Here is a 17,034-nt window from a genome sequence, read left to right on the forward strand (position 1 = left end):
TCTGGGATAGATACCCAATAATTCCGTATCGAACAACAGATCAGGCAAAAGAGTGAATTACCCCAAAAGTACTGAGCGGGTAAGCTCTCGCTAATGATTTATGTTGTACCACGTTTTGCAGGGAACACAGACGGCTTCGGGAACAGAAAGCAGCCAAGGCAGTCGAAGATGAAAAGTAAGTATTGCTTTCGAGCAGGGCTTCTTTTCACGCTTCACATTTCACACTTGTCTGCTACGCAGTTATACAATTGATTGGCTCGTTTTTGTTTGTTTAAAATGTTATTTGTAAAATTTACAGTTCAAATAAACCTTGTTGTTGTTTAATAGAAGCAAAACACATTGCTACAATTTCTTGTTTACTTTTTTGCTTTAGGAATGCCCCAAAAGGTGCCACTTCGACCATGTCTGAACCTGAAGGTGGCCATAAAGACATCCACGAGGACCCCTCAGTTAACACATACCAAGCACCTCAAGATATCTGCACCGATTTTGTTGCGGACGAGTTGGACAAAATAGTTGCAGACCTAAGTGTCATGAATGCGGACATGACAGACGAGGAACACGCTGACGCAATGGCGGCTTTGCTGTTGCTACGCGACGAGGCCAGGTAACGTATTGAGTAAGATCACAGAGCATTTTTGGTTTACCCAAATACAAAAAAAAGTCAGCTAGTTTGAGCTTGAGGACAATAAAATGCTAAGAAAAAGTTTTGATGCGAAATTTTTTTTCAAAATATGCTTTATAAGCTAGAGATATGGTAAACGGCAGAGTTTTAAAGGATTTTCAGTAAAGATGTTAATAATTTACTCTCGTGTTATAATTCCGCCATTTAACACTTACTGGACGAGAATGGGAAAAAAATAGTGACTTTCCAGGGCGAAGTTGGAACTTATCAATTATCTACCTTAGCCGTTGGCGAAGAGAGATAACTGATATGCAAGACTTAATAAATGATTGCCTTACCGCGGATTTCTGTTTTGGCATCAGTTGAAGCAATCTCTTTTTTCAGCCCACTTTTCTCGTGATCAGCACTAAGAACACTTATCTGGCTAGTTCAGCCGTGCAGAATGCTTATTTTTTGATTATCAGCCAATCAGATTTGAACAGGTCTGGAATGGGCAGAGTCCGCGTTCTTGGTGCTGACCAAATTAAAAGAGAAGCAGGCTCTAAGGACGAGATAGGTCTAGCAGGAATTTTAAATCCGTCTCTGACATTTTTTATAACAGGGGACACGACTACGAATTAGGAGAATACAGTCAACTCTCTCTAAAAGGGACACTTAAGGAACCAGCTTTAACTGTCCGTCTTAGAGAGGGGTCCGTGTTATAGAGGTCTATGCTAAGAGAGAGTTGCACTGTACAGTCAACTTTGTCTAAAAGGGGCACCTTCGGCGAGAGAGGTTTCAATCTTAGAGAGCGTTTAGGTACGGTGAAATGACTAAAAAACGGTAGGAACGGGACCAACACGAGGTCTTGAGGAGGTGTCCGTAAAGGAAGAGTTGACTAAAGCAAATTATTGTCTGACGTACGACTAGAGCGGACCGGTATTTTTGGCAGTTATTTGCAGATCTTTAGAGATCACGTGTTGGGCTCTAGGCCAATTAATGGGACACTTGGAACTAATGTTATGTTGCATGTCAAGTGGGTCAATATATGTTATTTTTATCTAGGGAAAGAGAAAAAGTTAGAAAAGAAACAGAATACGATATCGACGAAAATAAGAACGTCGTAAAAGATGATGCCAATATGGACGAAAAATCAGCAAGCGAGGAAGAGTTCGATTGTAGCTCTGTGACGGTGTCCAGCGAAGGGGAAAGAAAAATTGCTGCTCTGGACGAAAAGTCAAGACAGCTTAAAGCACAGTTTGCTGAGGAAAACAAAGAAGCTTATGAATATCTGGACATGATACGAGAAGAGATCAAACAGAGCCAGGCGAGAGAAGAACGCATAACAAATGAAATAAACGAGATGAGACAAAGACACGAACAACTCAACGAAGATCTAAAACGCTTAGATAAGATTGCCGAAAGACGGGAGCGCGATGAAAAGAAGTGGAAGGAGAAAAGTGATAAGAGAAAGAAGAAAATTCAAGGCAGACTGGAGAAGTTACGGATTTTGCTAAACGAGAACCCTGAAAGCCAGGAAAATCCTGTTGTCAAGAATGTAACAGAGTGCGAAGAGGATGAGAAATTTAGAGATCCTGAAACCAAAAGTTGTTCAAATGAGGACTTATCAAATCAAATTTTGTACGAGCCCCACGAGATTAAAGAATATACCAGTGTGAGGCAGCTGGAGAAGGAGCGAAAAGAACAGAGGCGTCTGGAGAGAATGAAGAAAAAAGCTATCAAAAAAGAGAAGTTGGAACAAAGGGAGCGAAAAAAGATCGAAAAGGAAAAACGCAAAGCTGCTCGAAAACTTGAAAAACTGAGAGCTAAGAACTCAACAGAACCTAACGAAAATCTGGAGTCCTCTGATTGTGTAAATAATCAACCCGCACGCGTTTCCAGTGCTCCACAACAAGGAAATTCTGAAAAGCCCCACGACATCAATCGGACTGAACAACAAAACACCCAGTTCACTGAAAATTGTGATGGTGACGAAATAGAACATGGCGCTTCAGATAAAGCAGGTGATGACGATACAGCAGAAGGACACTCGTCAATAAATTTACATGACCTCCAGGTAAATTTAACCAGTGAGAAACGAAAAGCACTTGAAGATGAATATTTCGACACTTCTGAGGTAGTTGGGAAGAAAATAGTTTTGGAAAGCAACACTTCTGCACTTGACATGCCAGAACTTGGCTCAAAAGAGGGCGAGACCTTAAAACAAAGATCATTCATTTTTGAAAAAGATAATGAACTGGAGGCCGGTACCAATGGTTCCGTTAAAGAAGAATTAGAAAAGAAATCATCCATTGGATCTGTTAAAGAGTATTCAAAGGCATCCAACCATTCAGATGAAAAGCAAAAACGTATCTTTGAGGACAATAAGATGGTCGAGGAGTTTGCCTCGGATGACGTTGAGGTCGATTGCTTGGAGAAAGAGGACACCTTGAAAGACGTATCAGAAGAACTCTTTAGTATTGGGGAAGAGTTAGAAATCCAACCACAGAGCGACCTGCAGGGCGATGGTGAGCCTGCAGAAAAGCAATTCCTTTCACATGGCTGGGAGGCAATTTCAGTTAGTACGGAATATGATGATGCATGTTCATTACAAGGAGAGATGGCTGTAGACCAACAATGTGAAAATGACGGTCGTGTTGTGATGAGCCACGCACCAAAGGAACCTACCAGTGACCAAAGCGTTCAAGAGATCATGGGTAGCTATTCTTCTGACAAGGAGCTTTCCCAAGGCGCTGACAAGGCCAGTGTACAACTAAAAAAGCCTGACCTCTTTACAACAAATACCAACACGCTGGATTCAGCACCAGAGGGCTTAGATGCGGAATTCAGTGAGATGGCTCAACACCTTATCTCCCCTGAAGAAGACACGGAGATGAAAACCAATAATTTCGATCAATATGATGGCGGCTGCGACGATTTCGACGAACCTGTGCGTCCCTGCGTTGATGATAGGGAAGTCTCGACGTATTCCAAAGACAAGCAGTTACAACACGGATATCCTGATGGCAGCAAAGTTATGGAAGAATTTGAATATGGTGAAATGAATATGGAATATGGTGATGACATTGAAATGACATTGGAGAGCGATGAAAGCTATGGCAATGATGATCTCAATGCTATACAAGACAGCTGCCCTGCAACCAACAAACCTTCTCCATTAGTCCGAAAGCCATCTGGAAGGCTAGCAGCAAGTGGGTTACAACCGTTTTTCCCAACGCCTGATATCGAAAAGGGTGATCCGATATCTGAAGAAAATGTGCAGAGTGAAGATATCTCTATTGACGGGAAATCATCTCCTCTTGACTACGAGGACGTTATGCAGAGTGGATTACAACCGTTTTCTCCGACGCCTGATATCGCAGAGGGTGATCCGTCTATACAGGAAGAAGAAGGAAATGTGCAGAGTGAAGATATCTCTATTGACGGGATCTCTGTTGACGGCAAATCATCTCCTCTCGACTTCGAGGAAGCTGTTACGCCGAGTAGATTACAACCGTTTTTCCCGACGCCTGATATCGCAGAGGGTGATCCGTCTATACAGGAAGAAGAAGGAAATGTGCAGAGCGAAGATATCTCTATTGACGGGATCTCTGTTGACGGGAAATCATCTCCTCTCGACTTCGAGGAAGCTGTTACGCCGAGTAGATTACAACCGTTTTTCCCGACGCCTGATATCGCAGAGGGTGATCCGTCTATACAGGAAGAAGAAGGAAATGTGCAGAGTGAAGATATCTCTATTGACGGGATCTCTTTTGACGGGAAATTATCTCCTCTCTTCTGAGGAAGTCGAGTATTAACTTTTTCCCCTTATTAGAAGATAGAGTCGAAAAAAAAAAAAAAAAAAAAAGATCTGACGATATGGACTTGTCTATACAGGAAGAAGAAGAAAATGTGCAGAGTGAAGATATACCTTTTGATGGGATCCCTATTGACGAACAATCATCCCCTCTCGAGTACGAGGAAGTTGTTTTACAGAGTGGATTACAACCGTTTTTCCCGACGCCTGATATCGCAGAGAATGATCCGAAATCTGACGATATGGACTCGTCTATACAGGAAGAAGAAGAAAATGTGCAGAGTGAAGAAATACCTTTTGATGGGAAATCATCCCCTCTCTATTACGAGGAAGTTGTTACCCCAAGTGGATTACAATCGTTTTTCCAGTCGCCTGAAAATGCAGGTGGAATAATATTTGAAGATATGGATTCCTCAATACAGGACGTAGAAGAAAATTTTCAGAGTGAAGAGGGCCAAGTTCCGTTTGATGAAGACAAATCCTTACCTCTTGATTACGAGGCTGAGGAAGTCGTTCAGCATTTGAAAAGAAAATATAATGAAGATGAAGTCAATTTAAGGAGTAATGGTTGCGACATGAGCTTCAACAATTTACCAAGAGGAATACAAGAGGCTCTTTTACAACAATGCGGTGTTGGCACTGACGGAGGTGAAGGTGAAAAGGTGGAAGTGGAGATAATCTATGAAGAAGTTAGCCGCCGCTCATCTGACCCTAACTCATTCTCTATTGTCTGCGAAGAAGTCAATCTCCTAAACTGCGAGCAAGATGGTTTTCTGGAACAAGAAAAAGAGGCGGAAATTGATGATGTCTCTTTGAAGGAGCCATTTTCCGAGGAGAATGAGGAACGTTTTTTACCAGTCGTAGAACGTGACGAGACTGACATCGCAATGAAAGATCAAGAGTCTTTGGATGTCTGCGAAACTAACACTGAAACGAAAACGAGTGAAAACAAAGTAAACAATGAATGCGATCACAGCATTGATGAGGAAGTAATAGAGCTCAAACAGCCACCAAGTACCGCAAGCGCATCTTTATTGCCAGAAAGAACTTCGCCACTGCATGAATCGAGCCTTCTTGCTTCAACAGCTGAAGATGACAGCAATGGTGAGCTACATGAGAAACCAAAGTGTTTCTTTGTGGAAGCCGCCTTCACGTCAACTAATTTAGAAAAGTTGGCTAACAGAGATCTCCAAAAGTATTCTCCACGTACCACTTCCAACAAGCACGTATACAATTCACAGAAAATTGCAAACAAACGTGCTGCGGAAGACGACTTCATTGCCGAGTTTGACGACTTTCTGGACGAAGTTGAAGAAGCCTTAGAAATGGAAGACAATATTGATTGTACAAAAACAGAAGAACATGACGTTCTTTTGGACTCGAGCACTCTTGGGGAGAAAGACAGCCTCCCGATTACAGTAACAGAAGGCAACGAAGAAAAAGAATTGGGTCCAGGCACAACCTCAAAGTCATTGGCCGATCATGATGCATGTGCCATTGCAGTGCAAGATGAAATAAACGAAGAAAACGAAGACAGAAACTCGTATTCAATCGCTAATACAACCGATGAGCCTGTCTCATCGGGGTCGTTTCGTGATTTGTTGCTATCCGGCAACTCCAATGAAAGGAAGATATTTGCCTCTGCAGATATTAAAACGGACGAATCTACAGAAAAACCCAGCGGGCCAATCGAAGACGGAAACTCTTGCATAAAACTGTCGCCGTCACTTGAAGAGATCCAAAAAGATAATACAGACAATACAGACAGTGGGACATGCGACAAACTGGTTGTGGAGTCCAAAGCAACAGTGCATTATAGCCCTTCAGCTTCATCAGATAATAGTGAAGATGTGGAGAACAACTTTTTGGTTAGAAATGTGCATCCAGGTATTGATACAAGCAAAAGACTTGATTACTTGGGTTTGTTTAATGGTGTACTTTACTCTGACGTCTGCGGTGGCAGAAGTGAACGTTCCTCTGAAGATAAAGCTTGTAGCAACAATGAAAATTTGGAAATTAATGGTGAACAGAAGTTGGTTCCAGGGTCAGATGCAAAGCCCTTCTATCATGATCAAGACGTACATAAGACAGATGAAGTTTCTGATGCTGCGTGTAGCATGGAAGGACCTCTTGCTAAAATGAAAGTGCTAGGCGAGTCTCAACCCACGGAACTGGGTGCCTCGTATAAGAGAACACAAGTATCGTTGGATGAAAACACTCAAAGTGAAGAAAGTTCTTCTAAAGAAAAGGCGATTGAAAGCATTATTATCGTAGTGGACAGTCGACAAGCAGATGGTGCTTTGTCGAGAGCTAAGGTTGAGTCGTCTGACAGCAAAATGCAAAATCTTCATAGCGAAGCAAATACAGAACGCCTGTCAACATTCGTAGAACGTGATGATGTGGACATCTCAATGAAAGAAACGTCAGTGGATGTCTGTGAAACTAAAACTGAAATGGAGAAGACTGAAAACAAAGTAAACGATCGATGTGATCATGGCATCGATAAGGAGGTTAACCTTGAACAGCAATTAGGTGCCACAAGCGAATCGTTATCGGAAGGATCTTCGCCCCTGCAAGAACGACGCCTCGCTTCATCAGCTGAAAGCGAAGACAACAGTGAACTACCTGAGGATTTGGAAAAGGCCGCTCCCGTGAAAGATGCAGCCTTTCCTTCAACCAATGTAGAAATGTTGACCAACAGTGATCATCAAAGCAGTTTACCTCGTACCACCCATGGCAAGCGCACATTCAATTCACAGAAAATTGCAAACAATACTTCTGAAGAAGATGACTTCATTGCCGAGTTTGACGACTTTCTAGACGAAGTTGAAGAAGACTTGGAAATGGAAGAAAGCATTGTTGGTACAAAAACAGAACGAGCAGATGGTTCCTTGTCTAGAGATAGGGTTGCGTCGTCTGACAGCAAGATACAAGATCTGCATGGCGAAGAAAACACAGAAGTTAGGAAATCACATTCCATTGCTGATGCTGGTGATAAATCTCGTCATTGGGGTTCATTTACTGATGTGCTGTCATCTGATGATCCTGGTGTCACTTACGGAAAAGAACAACTTATCTATGGAGCTCTGGACGCCTGTAATATCGACACGAAAAGATCGAATCAAAGGAATGAAGTAGATGACAACCAACTTACAGAACTTGATGCAAGGTCACCTTCAGTTGCTGAGGCGTCCACACCAACATCACCTCAGGGGCATAACGATAGTTTTCCTTTTCTACGTAAAAATGAAAGTCTCGATGACAATACCATGGTTAGGGCTGAACAAGTCGAATCACCCAATGACCAAGCATGTGCCCTTGAAATAAAACATGGCAAACACGTATTTGAAGAAGGTACAGAGGATGATTTAAGCGAAGGACTCGACTCTTGGGGTTCGTTTTATGACTTAGGTTCATCTACTGGCCATCAAGATATATCATTAACTCAGATCGACGAAAAAGTCTTAAATGTTGGCGAAGAGTTTAAGCCAAAGTTAGCATTTGATGAGCCATATGCTCTACACGTAACTACTGCAAATGAGAGCGACTGCGAGGAAGATAATAAGACGAGTGCTAGTGACGTAAGGGCTGCTGGTGGTGTTGAAGTTCCAGTTGAATCAACAATAGTTCAAAGGTTTGACGTTTCATTGAAAGATGCTTCTCCAGCCGGTAAACCATCTACAGTAGCCATTCAGGTTCCCTATGCTGCAAAGAGGTGTCTGTCAGAGAAAGGAAAAGTAAAACAGTCTAAACACAATGAGGATGAGTTCATTGATGACTTTGACCGTTTTCTTGACGAGGTTGAAGAAGACATACGAATTGAAGAAAGCATGTCGTCATCTAGGAGCAACCCACAATCTCCAACGAGCAACAAAATCGTCGAGGAATACAACGATGAATCAAGTACCTATGTTGATGTAGAGACGCTCGACGAATCTTTCACTTCAGTTACTGATGCAGCCAGTGACAAGTCGCTGCAGTCGTCTTGTGACGAGGAAGTGGCAGCTATCAACGATGGGCTCTTACAAGCAATATCGGAGGAAGATGAAGATCCAGATTCTTGGGACGCTTTGGATGACGTAGTTGACAGGCATTTCCAAAACCGCAAGTCCTGCGAGCAAGGCGCTTTGGTTATAAACGACAAAGAAGACCAACATTTAGAAGAACGCTGGCGAACGCAATACGAACGTTCGATAGCAGCTGTGGTGAACATTTCCGAACATCTTCTGTTTCAAGAACTGTTTGGTGCTTTTGAAGTCTTAGAGGAACACATTAGTTTGTGTGCATCGTCTCCCGGGAATAGAAACTCCATCAGAAGTATCGATCTATTACCCGAAGATGATACAAAGACTTCAAAAAGAACAAACGAAAACAAGGAAGACGTGACTTATCAAACAACAGATATTGTCGACCAAGGTGAGAGACCAACAGTTGCAGTCGCAATTGAAGAATTAAACAAATTGCATACAAAGGTTACTGACATACGACAGCGGTTATCTGGAAGAACAGGAAGCAAGGTAAAAAGGTTTCCTACAAAAAGCGAAGTGGATTCGGTCGCAGTGCTTTTGGACAACATTCACAGGCTTGATGGTAATATAGAAGAGTTAGATGAAGAATTTAAATATGCTTCTGAAAACAGTAATAAAGCCTCCAGGGATCGCGAAGAAGACGTTGAGATGGATATAGTACTGCTCAAAAAGAATAATGACAAGATGCAAGAGCAAAGCAGAAAAGAAAACGCAGAGCTGTTGTTTCAGATCACTGTTATACAGGAAGAAGTGGAAGCGTTCAGAAAGAAGAACGAAGCTTTACAGAAGGAGATGGAAGCGACAAACGTTGATTTGCAACGTCTACAGTCCAGGGAGGAATACAAGGACAGAGAACTGAAAAACTTAAAAAATGATTTTGAACGAAAGGAGAAAAAGTGGGAAGACGCAGAAGAGAGCTTGGAATACGCTCTTACGGAGAAGCACGAGCTGTTGGATGATGTTGATTATTTGGAAGACAACCTTAGGGATAGTCGGGAATGCAATGAAAAGCTGAACGCGCGAGTTGACGAGCTAAATGAGACGATAAAGGAGTTGAGGAAGAAGGCAGCGATGGGAAAGAAGAGACGCGATTATGGACATTTACGCGAGGAAGTAGAGTTATTGAAAGGGTCCATGGATTTGAGTAATTACCGTGAAAAGTTATTGAGATGCCAAGTCGATGCTTTGGAAACAGAAGTATCTTCCCACAAAAACTGCGAGCAGACCTTCAAAAGCGACTACAAGACGCTGGAAGAGGAGAAGTCGATGATAATAGACCAACTAAAAGAACAGCTGGCTACGGCTGAGATTGAAAACACCAAAATGATCGCAGAACTGTCAAGGGTGTCCGATGAGGATAACAAGTTGAGCGAACTGAAGGACGAAAATATCAGGAATATAACACAGCGTGAAGATCAGTTAGCTAAGCTTACGGAGGAAAATTCCAGGCTAGCCACGGAACTGTCCAAGACGTCAGACAAGGGTGATGAGTTGACTGAACTAAGGAGCGAAACGGCAAGGGTCATAAAACAACTTGAAGATCAACTAGCGGTGCTTAGGAAAGAAAATTCCACCCTGACCACAAAGCTGTCAACGGCAGGAGAGAAGGACAAGCAGTTGGCTGAGCTTAGGGAAGAAAATTTCACACTGAACAGAGAACTGGCAAAGGTCTCGGAAAAGGATAATGAGTTGATTGAGCTAAGAGGCAAAGCATCGAGAATTATAAAGCAACTTGAGGGTCAGGTATCGAAGCTTAGTAAAGAAAACTACAGGCTGACCGTGGAATCAGAGAAGGACAAGGACAGTGAGCTAACTGCACTGCGAGGCAAAACGTCAAGGGTGATAAGACAACTTGAAGGTCAGCTAGAGGAGCTTGAGAAAGAAAATTCTACGCTGAACACGGAGTTGTGGAAGGTAGCAGAAAAGACTAAGCAGTTAAATGAACTAAAAGGCGAACCGTCGAGAGTTATAGAGCAACTTGAAGATCAGATAGCAAAACTTGAGAAAGAAAATTCAACATTGACCTTAGAACTGTCAAAGGTAGCAGAAAAGGATCAACTATTGACTGAGCTCTGGGATCAAGTCGAAAACTTACGGAATCAGAACAAGTTTTTGCAAGATGAAGCATTGGAAGCGAAAAAGCGGTTTGCTAATGAATCGCAAAGTCCTCAGGAAGAAATCAGTGAAGCTTGGGATGACAGCGTGCTTTCAAGAAAGAGCCGCCATAGGAAGAACTCCGATATTAAGATGTTAAGAAAACGCGTTCGTCAAAATGAACAAGAAATTGAGTTCTTAGGGCGATTCATTCGACAAAGGGGTCTTGAGTATGGACCACGATACAATATTGATCAAGATCTGAAAGATGAACTCAAGATAAACACGAACTTAAAGGACAACTTGAACCATGAGCAAGAAAATGAAAGTCATCAGCAAAGAAAACAACAAGTGGAAGAGATGAAGAAAGTGATAGAGGACCTCAGACAATCACTCCGACAGACGAAAAGTGACCTAGAACAGACAAAGGGTGCGCTAACACTGAAGACAGAAAGAACTGACTTTCTGGAGCGTCGTGTGGAAGAGAAAGAGATGTTAGCTGAGGAGACAAGCAAGCGTCTAAAACAGAACGAATACAAGTTACAGCAGACTGAAACAACTTTAAAAGTACAATTTGAGAGAGAAGAAAATCTTCAAAACCAGCTAAATGACATGGAAAAGCTGAGAGAGACTTCGGTAACACCTGTCACGAGTAAAGAGCAGGAACTGGAGGAGGCTTACTGCAGCATAAATAAGAAAGATGAAAAGATTGATGATTTTATTCATGAGTTGAAGCAAGAAAGGTTAGATAAGGAGTGTCTTAAAAGGGCCATTGAAGTTACAGAAAGTAATACTACTAGAGAGAAAGGGCTATTGGAGAAAATACGCGAACTTCAAAATCAGTTACAGAAGATGAGAGAGCAGAAACAAACGACATTAGCCTTTCTCATGCACAAAGAACAGGAATTGGAACAAGTGAAGCTCAGGTTAAACAACAAAGATGTCCAGATTGATGGCTTGATAAAGGAACTAAAACAAGAAAAGTCGGACAAAGACTGCTTGAAAAAAGCCATTGCAGACACGAAGTGTAAGTCCAATAGGGAGGAAGAACTTTTGGAGAGAGTAATAGAACTGGAAACGCAGCTACAGGAGATGGAAGAACTGAGAGAGGAAACGCTAACCTCGCTAAACAACAAAGAACAGGCATTGGAGGAAGCCTATGTCAAGATTGATGAGTTAAGCCTCGAGTTAAAACGCGAAAAGTCGGATATGGAGAGTTTGAGAAGGAAAGTCGAAGTTATTGAATGCAACGCTAACAGAGAGAAAGAACTATTGCAAAGAGTAATAGAATTGGAAACGCAGATTCAGGAGATGGAAGAACTGAAAGAGGTAACGCTAACCTCGCTTAACAGCAAAGAACAGGCATTGGAGGAAGCCCATGTTAAGATTAATGAGTTAAACCTGGAGTTAAAACATGAAAAGTCGGATAAGGAGAGTTTGAGAAGGGCGGTTGAAGTTATGGAATGTAACGCTAAAACAGAGAAAGAAATATTGGAGAAAACAAGAGCCGAACTTGAGAATCAGCTAAGAGATATGGAGAAGCTGCAAGAGACGACACAAACATCTCTTAAGAGCAAAGAGCAGGAACTGCAGCAGGTTTGCAGCAGCATAAGCAGAAAAGACGTTAAAATCGATGACTTAACTCAAGAGCTGAAACGAGAACGGTCTGAGATAAGAGAATTAAGGAAGGCCATGGAAATATCAGAATCTAATGCTCGCCGACAGAGATTGTTATTGCATGATAAAGAAAAAGTAGTCGATGGACTGAACGAACTGCTTTGTGATTACGAGAGAAAGATAGAAAATCTGAACGCTAGCATGAAACAGGTGAGAAAGGAGTTGGATATAGCAGAAGAACTCGTAAGTTACAGACAAAATGATGCTGGAAATACGGGTATCTCATCGCGAATACAATACGATCGATTGGATGTCTTTCCAATAAAAATTGGCAGAAATACAGACAAGAACTTCAGTGAAATAGGATCCTTAATGGGACATGTGGGTGAACGGCTTAAAAAATTACTGCAAAGGCAAAAAGAAGTCGATGCATCAGCTATATTATTGAAACAGAAAGAAGCTGAAACAGGACGTATTCTAGACAGATTAAGAGGAGAATTGAAACAACGAGATGATGAAATAGAAAGTTTGAAAACTTCTCTTGGAAAGAGCGTGAATGATGGAGAATATACGAGAAGCCGTCTCAGAAACCTCCAGCATGAAAATATTGATCTCAAGAGATGTCTTGGAGACGAGGCCGACAAAGTGAAGAAGCTTGAAATGACTGTTAAACAACTTGAAGGAGATCTGCAAAGAGCACTGAACTCCTTGGAAGAAAGAGAAAAAACACTGCAGGAAACTAAAGAGAGTTTGCAATTAAAAGGTTCGCTTCTAGCAAGCATGGAGGGCAAATTGTGTCTACGAGACCATGAAATTGAGTCATTGACGTTGGCGAACAAGGAAAGAGGTTACGAGTTGAAACGACTTGAGACATCTCTAAAAGAAGTAAAGAAAGAGTTGGAGATTTCTACATCTATCGTGTCAAAACAAAATGAAGAGTTTGTCTATCTCAAGTCGTGTGCAAAGAGAAAAACACGGGAGGCAGGAGACATGAGGTCTCGGGTGCAACCGACACAAGATGAGTTAAAATTATTGTCAATTCGACTTGAAAGTGCCAAGAACGAGAAAGCAAACCTTTCACGAGAGCTGGCATCTGCTGAAGCCCGTTTGGAAAATGAACAAGTCATGGCAGATAGACAAAAGAAAGCTCTACAGGAGCAAGTGTATTCTGGCTTGGAAGATTTGAAAACCAAAACGAAACTTATTCTGGACATGAAGATGAATCTACAGGCGTCCACAGCTCGGATCACCAGACTCGAGGCTGAAAAACTAGAACAGCATAGATGCTTTAGAGATTACAAAAGGAAGCTGGCACGTGGTGTTAAGCGGTTGAAACAGTCCTTGAACTCGGCAAATGAAAATGAAAGTTTGCTTCAGTCAAGAATAGGATCAACGGGACGTGAGATGTCTGAACTGAGAGGAGAAAACCAAAGGTTAAAGATTGAATTGCTGCAAAAGGAAATCGGTAAATTGCCTCTGAATGGGAAAGAAGACACCTCGTCAGGGGTATTTAAGGTAAGACATGCCTCTGTCATAACGGCTTGTTCTCTAGCTCTTCATATTTCACACCCAGGCCGATAAATGTCAGACAGTAGTTTAAACTATTTTCAACGACTGACTCTGGAAAGCTGGTACACAAACTTAGAACAGACGCCTATCAACAGATGTCAACAACTACCGGCACCTTACAAACGAATTATTCACGACGTAAACAGAAGCGACAAACGAACCGCCAACAGAACGACTTAATTTGACTAACAATAGACGGAACAGAACGACTTAATTAGACTAACAATAGACGGATCGAAACAGACAAATTACTGATGACAAACTTTACACGAGTATTACAGCCAATAACATCACGGCTTAACTGACCAATCAGCTTCAACGGACCACACTTTTAACATCATCGACTGACAACATCTTTTCACTTGACTCTGAAGATGACTTCCGCTCAGGTTGTCGAAACGTCAGTCACCAACAACAGTTCTTCTCAGAACTACTCTCACCCGGACGATCACACTATACGAACTACAGTACTTTAACTGTACATTAAGAAGCGCACCTTTTCCCTACTCAAAAAGTTATATACGGGGAGGCTCCGCCCTGAGGTCCAACCCCTTACCCTTTTGTACCCTCTACACAACATGAAATATACTTAAAACAGGACGTTTTCTTGGCATACCGTGTATATGTAGCGCTTAATAAATTAAGACGTTATTCATTATTTGCATCTGTTCGAAATATGTCATTTAAATGTCTTTTTAAATATCTTAATGACAGATTTCTCTACCCTTTCATATACCTAAGATTGTGAAATTCCTTTCCTTTATACCTGAAGCCTGGGAAAGGTAACCCTTTCGGGCGGAGCCCCCCCCCCCCCCCTCATAGGCAATTATAACGAGGACTCCCCCAACCTATTCTTTTACCTTTTTACTTACTGGTCCATACGGTCAAGACTTCGAGCCAAATATATTCCGTGACCTGTTCGGCTGTTTAACTGCGTCGATGAGCTTAAAGTCAATAATTTCCAGTGAAATTTACTTTTGAAAAGTCAGTCTGTTAGATAATAAATCTAGACCACCACAATGGTGTTGCAGTATATGGGAATTCGAGTAGTCTTCTAAGCCGAGGTTTCTTGGCGTTGCCTAGTTCCCGTCCCAACAGGTTACACTCTTCAGTCGAGCTATGTCAATTTGTTATCAAAGCGTCCTGGCTTAGCTTTCTTTTCGTTTGTTGCCTCATACCAGGAGACCGATTTAGACACCAGGAGACGAGAGTCAGTTTGCAGGCTAAAATATTTGGAATCCGAGATTAAAGGTGGCATTACAACTGGTCGTCATGGAGAGGTGGACTCGCTGCAGAGGACAAGTGATACACGGTTAGTAACATGCAAGCAAAATCTGTTTTAATACCACCATCAAAAGAGGTGTCAAAAGATCATTTACTTTCGGTGGACTTCAGGGTGGACTTCAGGTTGGGAAGCTCTGCTCAGTGTTCTTTCTTTTTCGAATACTGTATTTACTAGAATAAGCGCCGTGGCGCTTATTACATTTTTCGCGCCTTAAGTGCGGCGCTTATTCAAGCCCGGCTCTTGGGGGATTTGGACGCCACAAATAATCTAATTTTTTACAATAATTGAAAAAGCGTCTTTGGATTGTTAGTATTCCTCTATTGCTGAAGAGAGCAGTCGCGCTAGCTGTCCTGGCAAAGTTCGTGGCCTTCACAACATTTACAGAACTACGTATTGTAAGAGTGATAAATAGAAAAACTAATGGGCGAGTGGTAAAACAATCACTCATAACTGCAAAACAGCGCTTTTGATGGAAAGAAAATTTCTTTCCATTCCATTTACACTACAAAGCAACTCTAAAACACACTTGGACATTTAATGTCCAAGTGTGTTTTGGAGTTGCTTTGTAGTGCTGTTTTTAGTTAAACAGAATTCCTCAGATAAGCGCCGCATCAGAACTGCTGAGGTTATTAACTTTTTTGTCCCAAATTCGGCGCTTATTCGAGTAAAATACGTTGATTAAAACGTGCTCAAAAACGGGGTCGCGACATGTTTACCGCGTTACTGTACACCACGGCGGTATTTTCCTACTGCACGACTCGTGACATTTTTCAAACTGGGCTTGAGGTGAACCATTTTCTCAGGGGAGGAGCTCACTTAGCTTGTTAAGGCTTTTACCCCCCCCCCCCTCCCACTACAAACCCCACACCCAACCCCTCATCTTCCCATCTGATACCTTTCCTAAATGAAATGAACGATGGAATTAACTTTTTCTTTGTGCCTAGGATGGAGATTCAAGATTTGGACAGATGTGTTTCGTCGCGAGGAGCTGGAACGTTCAACAGCAGTGCTGTTCTGTCTGCAGGGGATGGAATCGCAAGAGACCCAACTACACCCAGATCAGCCAATAAAATCTCCATTCTTCTATGCACTGCTTAACTTATTATGATGCAGCTGATAAAAAACGACTATTTTGTTTTTATGTAGTATTATTCATTAAAAAAAAGAAAAATATTTCTTGTTGGAGGTTTTATTACCCTCCTGACAAGAATGGTGTAATTTCCACACAAGAGATTGGTGTAATGTATTAACTTTAGATTTAAATGTAAATAAATAATTCATAATCTTGTGTAACTTTACTGATGTGTTTCTGATCGATGCTTTATACCCTATCCTTCTTTACAAGCAACTCAGACCCATTCTTGACCCCAAGGCTGCCTGTCTGTCTTAGTCGGCAGGGCCGGTGTACAATGACAAGGTGCTTCCACCTTAGAGGGATCAGTGGCTCTTAACCCGTAAACGCAGATGCATTTCCGGCTGTCACTTCCTTGCGCAGAGAAGCAACAGCCAGAAATGGTCTGCGTTCGCAGGTGAAGTGGCTATAGGCACAAGAGTTTTCCAGACCCACTGCCAACTGGGAGTTTAAGAATCCAGGCCGTTTTTTGAATCCCAGTCTCCCATTCTGTCGTGACTTGAAATGACTTCGGAAGAGGCTAGTTGCCTGTTGCAGCTTTTGCTTAACTCAATTTTCTGCCCTGACTAGCTCGAAATTAATCCTTGCATTATTCTAATCAATATTGGTTTCATAATAATAAACCAATATTGTTTGTCTTGTGATGTAGTCATTTGTTTTGTGAATCAAAAGTGACAACATGGTGAGACAAATGATAACACTATTATTATTGGACTTATTACTTATTGGACCACCTTTTTCTTGTAAATATTGGTTTAGAGGGGTGGATAAAAAGTGACAGAGGATTGGTTACTTTACATGAAATAAATGACAGACAAGTTAAACTTTTAAACGTGGGAAAACCTTTTGACCAATTGTCTGACCCAATAATTACCAAGAAACAGGAAA

General features: G+C 41.8%; 2 protein-coding genes and 1 long non-coding RNA gene across 4 annotated transcripts in view; all 3 read left to right on the forward strand.

Annotated features, from left to right (window-relative positions):
- Positions 1 to 4,406, forward strand: part of LOC144636177 (uncharacterized) — a 4,983-nt gene extending 577 nt beyond the window's left edge. Inside the window, exons 2-4 of the mRNA XM_078495345.1 lie at positions 122 to 175; positions 374 to 607; positions 1,670 to 4,406. Of these exons, the coding sequence (XP_078351471.1) occupies positions 122 to 175; positions 374 to 607; positions 1,670 to 4,406 (3,025 nt within the window). The remainder of the gene's footprint in view (positions 1 to 121; positions 176 to 373; positions 608 to 1,669) is intronic.
- Positions 1 to 16,314, forward strand: part of LOC144648304 (uncharacterized) — a 26,144-nt gene extending 9,830 nt beyond the window's left edge. The window contains exons 1-3 of one of the 2 annotated variants that reach the window (XM_078507967.1): positions 4,480 to 13,675; positions 14,911 to 15,041; positions 15,959 to 16,314. In XM_078507967.1, coding sequence (XP_078364093.1) covers positions 4,484 to 13,675; positions 14,911 to 15,041; positions 15,959 to 16,112 — 9,477 coding nt within the window. In that variant the 5' untranslated portion in view covers positions 4,480 to 4,483 and the 3' untranslated portion in view covers positions 16,113 to 16,314. Of the gene's footprint in view, positions 1 to 4,479; positions 13,676 to 14,910; positions 15,042 to 15,958 lie in introns of those variants that run through there. The other variant, XM_078507928.1, reaches the window with a different exon arrangement.
- The window catches only part of LOC144631397 (uncharacterized), a 130,749-nt gene that overhangs the window by 45,427 nt on the left and 68,288 nt on the right, over positions 1 to 17,034 (forward strand). The gene's annotated exons all lie outside the window — the stretch shown is intronic.

The sequence above is a fragment of the Oculina patagonica genome, chromosome 1 (assembly GCF_052425735.1).
Source record: "Oculina patagonica isolate OP01 chromosome 1, crgOcupat, whole genome shotgun sequence".
NCBI classification, from domain to species: Eukaryota; Metazoa; Cnidaria; class Anthozoa; order Scleractinia; family Oculinidae; genus Oculina; species Oculina patagonica.